Here is a 13,979-nt window from a genome sequence, read left to right on the forward strand (position 1 = left end):
TTCTCAGTAATCTTGCAGATACTATTAACACTTTTGGTGTATGTCCTTCTAGCATGTTTTCTATGTATATATATTTTTCTTTACAAAAGTTCTTAATTTAAAAAAAAATGTTCCACAGCCCTAATAGTTTAATGTGGTTAATAGAGATGACTAATGAGACATCAGTAACATTTTTATTTTCTATTTTTAAAATACACCTCTAGGGCTTCCCTGGTGGCGCAGTGGTTGGGGGTTCGCCTGCCGATGCAGGGGACACGGGTTCGTGCCCCGGTCTGGGAAGATCCCACATGCCGCGGAGCGGCTGGGCCCGTGAGCCATGGCCGCTGAGCCTGCACGTCTGGAGCCTGTGCTCCGCAACGGGAGAGGCCACAGCAGTGAGAGGCCCGCGTACCACAAAAAAATAAAAATAAATAAATAATAATAAAATAAAACACACCTCTAAAGAGAATAAAGGAAATATCCAATGTACTGACTGCAAAATATATGTGATATTCCAAATGCAATATTTGAACATGACTTGTCTTTAGCACATCAAGGAGCGCAGAAACATTTTACTGAGTGCTTACAATGTACCTGGCACCATTCTGAGCCTTTTAATGTTAACACATTAAGTCCTAAAACATCCGTATTTCTTAACGACTATTTTTATTGCCGTTTAACAGATGAAGAAACTGAGGCACTGAGAAATTCTGTTCCTTGTCCAGTGCCACACAACTACTAAGGAGCAGAATTGGGATTGAAATCCAAGCAATCTAGCTCCAGAACTCATGTTCCACACCAACACTTCTAGAAGTTTAATGTGCAGACCAAGGCATCATAATAACATGCTGATCCCGTCTAATAACATAGGTCTGGACTAGGGCCTGAGGCTCAGCATCTCTGACCAGCCCCAGGTGATGGGATAACACTTCCATGGTCCACACCTTGAGTAGCAAGGGTCTACACTACACCACATCTCACTACCTCAATAACAAAACTGTAATTTTCTACTAACCTTTAATAAGGACTAGCCCTTTTTCATCTTTCTGTCCTCTGTAGCAGGTCACCTGGATGACTGACCACAGAATATAAGACCTTTACTTTAAATAATAATCCTTTGAATTGAATTTTCTGTTGAATCAAATGTCAAGATTTCTCCCTTTCAATCACTGGATATTATTAGAACTTGTTCTTCAGTAAGTTAGGTTTATATATGTGGGATCTATTCGGCTAGTTTGTACACTGCCTGCTGGCCCTCTATCACCTGTGTGTTCATGATACAAGTGAAGGTGTGTGAGTGGTCTTCACATTCTTTTGATGTTGAAAAGAGAAAAGCTGTTTGGTAGTATTCAAATTTCATTTATTCCAAGAGGCCTACTTTATTTATTTATTTTATTATTATTATTTATTTATTTATTTTATTTTATTTTTTTGTGGTACGCGGGCCCCTTACTGTTGTGGCCTCTCCTGTTGTGGAGCACAGGCTCCAGACGCGCAGGCTCAGCGGCCATGGCTCACGGGCCTAGCCGCTCTGCGGCATGTGGGATCTTCCCGGACCAGGGCACGAACCCGTGTCCCCTACATCGGAGGGCAGACTCTCAACCACTGCGCCATCAGGGAAGCCCAGGCCTACTTTTTTAAGTTGTCAGATTCATATGCTCTTATAAGTGAACTGAAATTTATCTAAAATAATTTATTTCCTAATTCTGTGTATGGCACTGTGGGCATCTTCAGTGGGATTGATTATTTGAAAAGAAAAAGATCCTATGGTATGGTATGAACTTTACCAGTAGGATAATCCAACAGAAAAAAATCCAAGGTGGTGCTCTCAAAAAGTTAGTGTTTAAACTTAATAAGGCCTTGGGTGTCATTTAAATTTTCCAAGATGGGAGCTTGATGCTTTACCCACTGTCCAAGAACTTGGCACTAAAATCAAAGATGAGGTTTAGTGGTCATTTTGGATTCTCTTCCTCCTCAAATAATGATTTAGCAAAATACCAACTTACATAAAAGAGAAACAAATATTAGAAGTAGTTGGGGAGGTGGGAGGGGTTATACTTTGGTTTATAAAAAAGCTCTAAGTCCTAGGGGTGTATTGTACAGCATGGTGACTATAGTTAATAATACCGTGTGTATACTTGAAAGTTTCCAGGAGAGTAGATCTTAAGAGGTCTCATCACAAGAAAATGTTTGTAACTATGTGTGGTGATGGATGTTAACTAGACTTATTGTGGTGATCATTTCATAATATATGCAAGTATGGAGTCATTATGTTGTACATCTGAAACTAATATAATGTTATATGTCAATTATATCTCAAAAAAGCCTCTGTACTTAGAAAAATACATACACTAAATAAATGTTTCTTGATAATGATGGTGATAGTCCCATAGTTTGATAAAAAATATTAAGAAATTTTCTCTTTTAATATTTTTAAATTATAGATCAAGGACCATTTCATTCTAACTTTTCACTTGCATGTGTATAAAAATATGCCACATATATCACAGAAGTAATGTCTTGTTATTTTAAAGAAAACTTTTATGGAGTCACATGAATTTATTTTCTGCAAAGACTCATAAGTGTGGTATTCCAGGTTTAAGTCAAATACATATGTGCTATGATCTAAAATAAAAATTTGAAAGAAAAGAAAAAAAATACCAACTTACAGAAACAATAGTTTCTCACCATCCCTGAACTTTAAAGCATCCAATAAAGTAGGAAGAGAAAGTTTGCCTTTTAGGTAATGGCCTTTAGATAATGACCCTGTCCCTTTCATTTCTACACAGTTTTGGAGTTTATAAGGCACTTTGATTGGATACCCTGGGTAAAACTGGGCCTGAACTAGCACAAACATATAGTCCCCATTTTTAGAAGAGGGAACAGTTGCTTATAATGATAGAGTGACTTGCTTAGTATCAATGGCCAATAAATGGAGGAACCAGGGTCTTTTTAAATGAGATCTCAAGAGAAGACCATATATTCACTTGAGTTAAAACTACTAAATGAACAGTTCAATTCCACTGCTTTTACAGACCTCCTCCATAACAATTTTTAAAATTTCAATGGATTCTAATGAGGGGCTTTGGGTTCATCTGCCTAAAACAGCGATGAATCCAGAATCCATGCCATGACCAATACCATAGGGATTATAAAAGCATGACTAAATGACAAAGTTTTTCACTCTGCTTTACAGCAAGGTTTCTCAAATTTTAATGTGCATACGGATCACTCAGGGATTTTGTTTCAATACAGATTCAGATTTAATCGGTCTGGAGCAGGGCACAAAATTCTGCATTTCTGACAAGATTCCAGGCGATGCTGACGCTGCTGGGCTGGACCATATTTTGAGTAGCAAAGCTCTCAGATTTTAGTATGTATCGGGATCACCTGGATGGCTCCTAAAAGCACAGATTGCTGGGCCCAACCGCAGAGTTTCTGGTTCAGTAGGTCTGAGGTAGAGCAAGAATTGGCATTTCTAAGTTTGTAGCGATGCTAATGATGCTGGTCCAGGGACCACACATTGAGAACCAATGCTTTGGAGCCCTGCATCTGTCTCTCACAAGCACCTGGCTCTCCCCACATGGAACTGAATAGCCATTAATTCCATCCACTGTAAAATGTCAGTTCAATCTCAGGAACCTGGAAAGAGCTACAGGAGAAACTCTCCTTGGAGGATTGTCCAGAATCTGTTCTGTGAGTGATTGATGATAGTCTTTGACAAATAATTTGCTTAGTTAATATAAAAGATACATTTCCAAAAGATGAATGTGAAGGGTGTTTGGCCCATGTTTTCTTTAAAGGAGGAATCCTTGATTTCTGCTTAACTCAAAGAATTCATTTCTGCTGATTTGTTTGGAGACTGTATCAAAATATTTCCAACAAATTAAAGCTGGTAGGAATGGTAACATAGGCAACACAAAATAGTCAGCAGAGCTGTCACCCTTTAATCTCTTTCTAAATAAGCTGTTGCAATTATGAACTAAATGCAGATTCTCTAGCCACAGACACAGAAAGAGCAGCATCTTCATATTTTTCACCCATTGATTCATTCATTCAAAAATATTTTTTAACATAACATTTAGATGGTTCTTTAGTTTCAGGATTTTGTCACTGATACTACGTCTATTGATTATACATGAGGAGGAAACAAACTGTGTATGTCTTAATGCATTCATTTAATAAAAGTTTTTTTTAACACGCTGCATCAGTCACCATGCTGGGCAATATAGAGATATAATGATGAGAAAAATCAGATGCTCTCATAGTCCTTAAAGTCTGGAGAAAGACTGTAATAAAAATTTACACATATGTATGTAACTTGCAGCTGTCACTAAGGCTTCAACAAAGAGACACCATGTGAATGCTGATGATTTCTTTGTATGATGACACATATGATGACAAAAACTGAAGTCAACAGATGAATGTATTCAGCTCCTTAAAGCTGTCTTTTGCTTTAACTCACTTTGGTAAACTCTTAAAAATATCAGAGTTTTGTCATAATTTATTATAAAAATTTTCAAACATACACAGATGTTGAAAAAGAACACCCATATATCAATCACCTGGATTCCACAATTCCAATTTTGATGCATTTTCTTTATAACATATATATCCATCTATAAATCCCTCTATCCTTTTATTATTGCCACTGATTTTTGATGCATTTCAAAGTAGGCTGCAAATATTAGCATACTTCATCCCTCAATGCTTCAGAACACATACAGGGTATAGTTTTTAGAAATGTTCTGAAATTTTTAGAAATGTGGGGTAGATACATCATCTAATTTCATTCAGGTAATATAAATTTAAGGTACCAGTTGTACATGTGTTTAAGCAAGCTCTTTCTTAAGGCTAGTTTTGATGAAGCCACATCCACTGCCCACATTTGTCCTGAGTGGACTGGAATTCTGCATGATGAAATTATGAGTCTTGCCCTCAGTATTCTGGAAACACTGATGACCTTGCCCTTGCCCTCACTCATCTAGTATCTGAGTCAAGATGCTGTCATCCTAACCACTACCTGGAAGGGACTGTACTTTTTAGATGACTCAGGAAGGACACCGACACCTCCAATAGCTCAGTCAACACATTCTGGTGTTTGGAAGACCCTTAACTTACCATCTTAACCACCCCACTAAATTCCCGAAATCTGAGTTCTCTCTTGCTTCATCATCAGATCCAAATTTTCAGTGCCTGGAATAGAAATCTTTTCAACTAACCAAATGGCATCTCCTCCTTCTCTAAAACTTGTAAAAATGGCCTTTCCATTTATACTTTTACTGATCCACTTGTGTTATATTTTAAGGCGCTCCTGTTTATTTTTGATATAGTAAGGATATAAATATTATTTTTTATAAAATCTTGGCTTTAAAAAGTCCACTGTTTCATGTTTTGAAGGAAAAATAGTGTAATGCTCTCATTTGGCCACTGGAGGGCAGTGACCTACTTCTGCTGTAGTTGATTTTTCTCTACCCAGCTAAGCAAAACTTGGTGCAAGTGAAATATCAATTTCTGAACCTTCTTTCCTTGAAATTTGTTTAATTGGATCCCAAGAGTCTCACCATTAAATTGAGAAAACTGATATTTCTAGTTCTTTTGTTTCTATTGTAATTTCCAGTGCAATACGAAAGAATTTCAGGCTTATTTCATTGAGGCACATAAAAAAGAATATTTGGACAAAGACTGGGGAGAAAGCAAGTCACAAGTGTTGACTTCCACTGATGCTTGTGAGTGGGGCAAGGAATTTGGTTTTTGCATTTCATCTCACATATCCACAGAGTGGGAATTATTCAACCTTTCAGTGATGATATCAAAAATTTAATTTTTAATACCTGAATGCCTTTTTAGTGCAACAGAGTAAGCTCTTTGAGAATGGTCTGTACATTTATATATCTCTGTATCTCCGCAGTAACGTAAGTTACTATTGTGGTTCCTTAAGTTGCTATTATCATAGAATACAGGGTGAACTAGTGCAGTAGAAAAATTCAAACTTTAGACTGACATATATTCAAACACCAGTCGCACCCTTAACGGTGTGGCTTCTAGCAAGTCTTTAGTAAAGACTTTAATAACGCCTCTGACTTCTTTGCTGTATAATGGAGTTGAGCGGCTGCCTTCGCTGTCTGGCTGCGACGAAGCTGGCGTATGTAACGGTGTCTGGCTCGCGGTGATCTACAGCTGCTTCTATGGTCAATCTCCAATAGGGAACAGCCAATTCAAATCTGTATATACTGCCCTTTGTTAGCAACATATTTTAAGCATCAGTCCGATATATTTGCCACTATAGATTCTCACTAAGTTAATAAAATCTGTTTCCAGAAAATCCTAATAGGTCCCTGACAAGGGTCAGTCTACACAAGGAGCCCCAAATTCCTTAGCCCAGCATTCAGGGTCCTCCTTACCCGCTCTTTTCTCTCCACTTTTGCTGGGTCCCTGGGGCGGGGGGGCGGGGGGAGGTGGGGGGGCGGGGCTGCAGACCAGTTGGCCCCGCCCACTGCGTTTCCAGCGGTGGCTCTGGGTACATTGCTGACTGACACAATCCCGAAAATCCAGGCAAACTCTCTCCTCTGAGCAGAGGGTACAGATGGGCAGCTTCTGGACCACTTGCGCTCTGAAGATGTGCTTTGTTTGGCATCTCAGTGGTTTTAAATTGGGAGATATTGCACCAAAAAGTCAGTTTCCCAGCTTTCCTCGCAGCCTAGGCAATAATTGGCTGGAATTCAGTCGCCCCTCCCAGGAGCTCCCCCTCCAGGTCTGGGCACAGCCTCGCTTTGCCCTATTGCGTGAAATCTAGTCCATTTCGCTCATTTCCATCATTTCTATTGACTACCTGTTACTGTACAGTGCCAAGGGTGCCCCTGCAACCCCCAGGGTTATGTGGTGCCGGCCACCCTGCCTGGAGGCATCCCCAGGACCCCTGGACCAAGCATTTCTCCAAAGCTTACCTCAAATCCAGCACCAAACTTTGGTGATCTCTTGATCCTCAGTTGTAACTACAAAGTGTTTGCCAGTGTGTTTCCTCAACATTTATCTATTTTTTTAAAAATGTCTTTGAATTCATACATTATATCAGTTTCTGCAATGTTAGGGCTTTATCTTACATACCCTTGATAAGCAGAGCTTCTATTTCTTGCATCTTGATTCAAGTTAATGACTGAACTTGATTTCCCAAGGGCACACAGCCCCATGGAATGCCTGCAAACCTGGTACAGACAAAATAAGCTTGCTGGGTTCATTTTGAATACACCTCCAGCCTGAGACCCCCAGGGCATTACGCCTAGTTGCCAAAAAGAAGCCACACAGTATTGCCTTCATGGAAGCTGGCTTTCCATCACCTCCATGCTTTCCAACATCAAAAGTTTCTTCTTCCCTGTCCTCTTCCAGAGGGCTAATTTCAGCCAGCTATCACACTGGGAAGAATCTGATTCATCCCCACCTGTTTCCAGAAACCTGCCTGGATATAAAAAATGGGCAAGATCAGCCACCCATGGAACAGGAGCACCTTCTGTCCCTGTTTTCCCGGCAGCTGAGTTTGGTGACCACGGGCGCCCCCTATGGCTGGGAGGCTGGGAAGTTTTACCCTCACTGTACTCAAGCCAGAGGACCAAGGCCATTGGGTAACTTTGCTGATGACCCAGTGCTCTGTCCAGCACTCCCTTTACTTCAGTCTCTCCTGTGCAATGTAAATGCATTTCCTTTATGAATTGTGTGGTCAAACATCTATGATAGTTCAGTCTTCTCAAGTATCTCCTGCAAACCCAAATGCCTACACGACTGAGGCAGGTAAAGTTTAAATGAGTCACAGGGGAGTGTCCTTAAAGAGGCAGAAACCCCTCCGTTCTCATCCAGAGCGGGAAAGCAGGCCCAGTGTTGCCCAATCTGATTTTTCAACTGAAGCAAGAGATCCATTTTATTAATGTAAAATCTCCAGCACTGGGTGAACATTTTGATGCATTCCATTTGGACCCTAGAACATTTCAGTGCACTCCAGTTGGACCCTAAGCCTCCAGTTTGCAATCTCTTGCTGAACAAAAAATATGAAATCCCTCCCCTTGGCATAATGATTCTAGGGAGACTTTTCCTGATGGATGTAACTGAACAACACAAACATACCAGAACTTCCCCATTCAAAGTAGCCATTTTTCAGAAGACAGAGTTCTGCATCGTGAGTTCTACAGGCTGCCAAGGTCACTGGCCTAGGTTCCTTAGCCCCCACTCTGCTCCCTGCCCCGCCACTGACCCCAGGCTCATCCCTTACATCTCAATACCATCAGCTCTGAGCAGAGCAGGCTGTGGTAGGTAAACAGGGATTGTTTGTTGAATTAAAATAAGTTCTGCCATCACCAAAAACAGTGTTGGAACTTGTGTTTTAAAGATGCTTTGGGGGGACAGATTAAAAGCCACTTGTGACAATGTGTCATTATTTCATTCTCATCTTACATTTTCTAAAAATGTTATCATAAGGCAATCTACTGTCTGTAATTACATAACAAAATGTCACAACATTGAACTCCAAATGACTCTTGGCCATTTCCTAATATATTTTCTTAATGTACAACAAAGTAGAGCATCAGGATAGCCTCATTGTCAGTAAAATCTGCCTTGGACTCAGAAGGCAATTCTGAGACAAGAGTTGCAGAACCCTGAAAAGCATTGCTAAAATGGTATATAATTACTGAGGCAATTATTTTATAAAGATCAACATTTACTCATCAAACATTAAATGTTTGCTCTGCACAGGGCATAGCAGAATAGCTGCTGGAGGGAATGGAGTAGGGATTTCATAAGCTTTAATGTATCTGTTATTATTATTTATTGGTAGTATTATACAAGCTTAAATGTTTTATCTATTTATTTAACATCCACAAATTTACTCTGTGCCAGGAATTATTCTAAGCACTTTATGAACAGTAACTTATTTGATCCTCTAAACAACCTTACAATATAGATAATATTATGATCCCCAGTACATACATATCCCCATCTATAAAGATGAGGAAAGTGAGGGACAGACAGTTAAGTGACTTGCCCAATATCACAATACTAATAAGTGGCAGGGCCAGAAATTGAACCCAGGTAAGTCTGGCTCCAAAATCGATGTTTATAACCAGTGTATCAATTAGCTACTGCTGCATAACATACAATCCTCCAACTCAGTGGCTTACAACATCAACTACTTATTATTGTTCATGAGTCATTTGGTCAGCTGAGCAGTTCTGTTGATCTGGACCAGGTTCAGCTAATCTTAGGTGGGCTCACTTAAGTGTATGTTGTCAGCTCAGGGCTGGCTGGTCCAGGACATCCTTGTCTACATGACTCAGCTCTCCTCCATGTGGGCTCTCATCCTCCATGGCTATAGCAGGGGTCTGAGAAAGAGAAGAAACATTTGCAAATGGCTTTTCAATCCACTGCTTATATCTAGTTTGCTACTCTCTCATTTTACCAAAGCAAATCACATGCTCAGGTCCAGAGTCAGTGCTGGAGAACACATCCAAGAGCAGTGGGCATAGAAAAGCATAAATATCAGGTCCTTTAAAACAATTAACTGGCCAGAATCATGGTTCAACACCATGCTGTTTTTACCCTGCTTTCTGCACAGTTTCAGATGTGATATTTCAGAGTCCAAATGAGTTGTGAAAATGCTATCAAATGTAGCTTTTTGGGTTTAGGAAGATCACAAAAGAACCATAAGAAGTGTGAAAAATTAAAGGATGTTTATGATTTTAGGCTGATCCTGGGGAAACACAGTCAGAAGCTCCAAGTGAAGCCAGGACAACTCCAGCAGAAAACGGGATGAATCACACTACATCCCTGACACCCAAACCACCCTCCCAGGCTCTCCACAGCCAACCAGCTCCAGGTAAACACTGTGATGAGAGAGCTGTGCTACTTGACTAGTAGCCTTTAGTTTATATGTACCACTGAAGGAGGTAGCATGATTGACTTAGCGAAAACATCACATGGGCAAAAATGCATGGACTTAGGAGATGCTCCAGAAACATGTGATGAGGGAATGAATGAGGGAAGGAAGGAAGGAATGAAGGAAGGCCAAGAGACTCATAAGTGCTCATCTGGCTCTGCTGACAATTTACGAAGCCACAACAAAATATCACCCAGATTTCCCATGTCTTTATTTAGTGATGGATTATGGTCCATCTGCTGGCAGGGTGTGTGAAGGGTTCTTCAAGCACCTTATATGCAGCTATGCTTTAGAAGCACATTCTTAGTTCTACCTCACTAAGTTACATTTCTGCCAAGAATTCCTTCGCATCTTTCTCCACTTCCTTTCACCAATTTTAAGTGCCTATCATGTGCTGAGCACGCTGCTAAATGCTTCACGTGGATTATCTCATTTAACTCTTAAACCAGGCTTCTGAGGGTTGATTCTACCACTGCCCCCATGGTGCAGATGAATAAATTGTAGTTTTGAAATGACAAGGTACTTCTTGAAGGCCATGTCGCCATTGAAGAGTGAAGACAAGACTGACACCCGTTCTCCACGATCCTAAAATTCTTCCCTTTAGCTTCTATGCTCCTACTGAGACTACTTAAGAAAGGAGGTTGTTGAGATTAATAGTAATAAGGAGATAACCTGTGTATAAAAAGAAGTGATATTTTAAATGAAGTTTTTATATACCAAATACAAACATTTAGTGTGTTTCTAGAATATGAATAATTTAAGTAGTGAATATAACCTTGTGCTTTTGAGAGTAAAAGAGAATTTAGCATTTGATGTTTTTACTGGGTGCTTTGGAATCATTTGACTTACAGAATAATTTTTAAAATAGCACAGAATACATTGCAAAACTGGACCCCTCTTCTCTCGCATTTACATCTGTCAGAGTCACACCAGGAAATTAACGATGGCACAAGACCCTGAACTAAACCACAGACCTTGTTTGAACTTCCCCTGCTTTCCACTAATGCCTTTGATTGTCCCAGGTTCCAGCTCAGGATCCCACATTGTACTAATTGTCAGGTCTCCTTAGCCTTCTTGAATCTGTGACAGTCCCTCAGTCTGTCCTGTCTTTCATGCCCTTGACACTTCTGAAGAGTCTGTTATTTTGTAGATTATCCTTCAATTTGGGTTGGCCTGATGTTTTCTCATGATTAAACTAAAGTTACACATTTTTGGCGAGAACATCACAGAAGCAATGCTGTTCTGAGAGCATTATGTCGGGGGTATCTGATGTTGCTGTGTCTCATCGTCAGTGATGTTGGATCACTTGGTTAAGGTGCCATCTACCAGGTTTCTCCACTGAAAGTTACTATTTTCCCCTTTATAGTTAATTGATATCCTAGTGGAGACACTTTGAGACTATGCAACTATACTGTTTCTCCTTAAACGTTTGTCCAGTGATTTTGGCACCCTCTAATGGATCTTGCCTGCAACATTATTCCTGCCTGCTGGTCAGCCTTCGATTTTTTTTTTAAACATCTTTATTGGAGTATAATTGCTTTACAATGGTATGCTAGTTTCTGCTTCACAACAAAATGAATCAGTTATACATATATATATGTTCCCATATCTCTTCCCTCTTGCGTCTCCCTCCCTCCCACCCTCCCTATCCCACCCCTCCAGGTGGTCACAAAGCACCAAGCTGATCTCCCTGTGCTATGCGGCTGCTTCCCACTAGCTATCTACCTTACGTTTGGTAGTGTATATATGTCCATGCCTCTCTCTCGCTTTGTCAGAGCTTACCCTTCCCCCTCCCCATATCCTCAAGTCCATTCTCTAGTAGGTCTGTGTCTTTATTCCTGTCTTACCCCTAGGTTCTTCATGACATTTTTTCCCTTAAATTCCATATATATATGTTAGCATACGGTATTTGTATCTCTCTTTCTGACTTACTTCACTCTGTATGACAGACTCTAGGTCTATCCACCTCATTACAAATAGCTCAATTTCGTTTCTTTTTATGGCTGAGTAATACTCCATTGTATATATGTGCCACATCTTCTTTATCCATTCATCTGTCGATGGACACTTAGGTTTTTTCCATCTCCGGGCTATTGTAAATAGAGCTGCAATGAGCATTTTGGTACATGACTCTTTTTGAATTATGGTTTTCTCAGGGTATATGCCCAGTAGTGGGATTGCTGGGTCATATGGTAGTTCTATTTGTAGTTTTTAAGGAACCTCCATACTGTTCTCCACAGTGGCTGTATCAGTTTACATTCCCACCAACAGTGCAAGAGTGTTCCCTTTTCTCCACACCCTCTCCAGCATTTATTGTTTCTAGATTTTTTGATGATGGCCATTCTGACTGGTATGAGATGATATCTCATTGTAGTTTTGATTTGCATTTCTCTAATGATTAGTGATGTTGAGCATTCTTTCATGCGCTTGTTGGCAGTCTGTATATCTTTTAAAAGATCACTTGTCATTCCTGTTATGGCCAGAAGGTAGCAGTAGCCTAAACTGAATTTGTTGACAGAGTTTTGATTCAAAGTGGAGGAATGGCCTTTCTATAACTGGAGCACATAGCTTCACATTTAATTAGGTTTGCCCCAAAGTTACAAAGTGAAGACATTTCTTAGAATATTTTTAGGATAATTTTCTCCCACAATTTGTAATTTCTCCATAAAGAGACTTAGAGTCAAGAGCCAAACATTGTTTAACAGGAAGAAAACAATTTCAAAAGTTAAAAGAGGCTTTTTTTTTTTCAGGCTCTGTAAAGGCACCTGCCAAAACAGAAGATCTTATTCAGAGTGTTTTAACAGGTAAATACCACCTTTTTTCCCTATGGAATTAGGCAGCTGAATATTACGCAGGGTAAGTATTTAGAGGAGAGGAGATTTCATCTTTGAAATATAACATCATTAATATTTCTCTTCTAAAACCATCTACAGATACATCCTACTTCAAGCCATGTTACACAATATAATCACAGAGAAGTAACCATACTTGGCAAATAGGACCCTACTGGTATAAAAAAATAACATAAAATTTCACAAGATGTATTTTGGAATCAAGGAATAGTTTCATACTGGAAATGTGACCCAGTGAACAGGAATGCAATCTTCCCAAAGTGCCCACAAAGTGCATATTTTAGAAATGCAGAATGTGAACTGTTTGTGACCATAGAATACACAGAGTTTAAGAATGATGATACAGTTTGGGAATATTTTATATTTGGTTAATTTGTTAAGCTAGTGGGACTAAAATTGGTACCAGCTTTCTTTAATTAGCAGTATGTAGCAGTGTATAACATATTGGCCCAACGTACAACAGAAATGTACACAAAAAACAGCACTATGGATAAGAACCAGAAACTGCAAACAACTTAAATATCCATAACCAGTAGAGTGGATAAATTATGGTATAGTCACAGAATAAAATAGGATACAGCTGTAGAAATAAACTACAGCTACATACAACTGCATGAATAAAATTCACAGCATAATGTTGAAGAAAAGAGGACAGACACCAAAGAGCACATTCTTTATGATTCCAGCTACACGAAGTTCAAAATCAGACAAAAGTAATTTGTGTTCTTAGAAATATGGATTTGGATTGTATTTAGGGGGTGGGAGGGAAGGCTGGAACCGAAAAGAGCGTCTCTTGGGGTGCTGATAATATTCTGATTTTGATCTAAGTGGTGGCTACAGAAACCTCTTCACTTTGTGAAAATGGAGAGGGATATGTATTTATGATTTCACCAAAATAATACATAAAATATGCATCAAAAACTTATTTTAGGAATGTATGAAAAGAAAACATGTGTTTAAAGATTTAATTCCATGGGAAACAATACAATGTTCACACATAAAACAAGAGACAGAAGTGTAAATAAGAGCATAATTCCAACATTATTTAAAAATACACAAATGCATAGATGAAAGGTGGGTGTCTATATCAATATATTAGCAGTGATTATCTCTGGTTGGTTTATGAGTGGTATTTGTTTCCTTATATAAATGGACATTACCTTTACGCTTCAGGACGTATTCAAACAATAGCCTTTCATCCACAGACTTTAAAAAATGATACTTTC

General features: G+C 39.3%; 1 protein-coding gene across 1 annotated transcript in view; it reads left to right on the forward strand.

The window, feature by feature from the left end:
- PLCB1 (phospholipase C beta 1) overlaps positions 1–13,979 on the forward strand; it is a 699,731-nt gene that overhangs the window by 587,985 nt on the left and 97,767 nt on the right. Inside the window, 2 exon segments of the mRNA XM_032606422.1 lie at positions 9,709–9,841; positions 12,652–12,705. Of these exon segments, the coding sequence (XP_032462313.1) occupies positions 9,709–9,841; positions 12,652–12,705 (187 nt within the window).

The sequence above is a fragment of the Phocoena sinus genome, chromosome 15, assembly GCF_008692025.1.
Source record: "Phocoena sinus isolate mPhoSin1 chromosome 15, mPhoSin1.pri, whole genome shotgun sequence".
Taxonomy (NCBI): Eukaryota; Metazoa; Chordata; class Mammalia; order Artiodactyla; family Phocoenidae; genus Phocoena; species Phocoena sinus.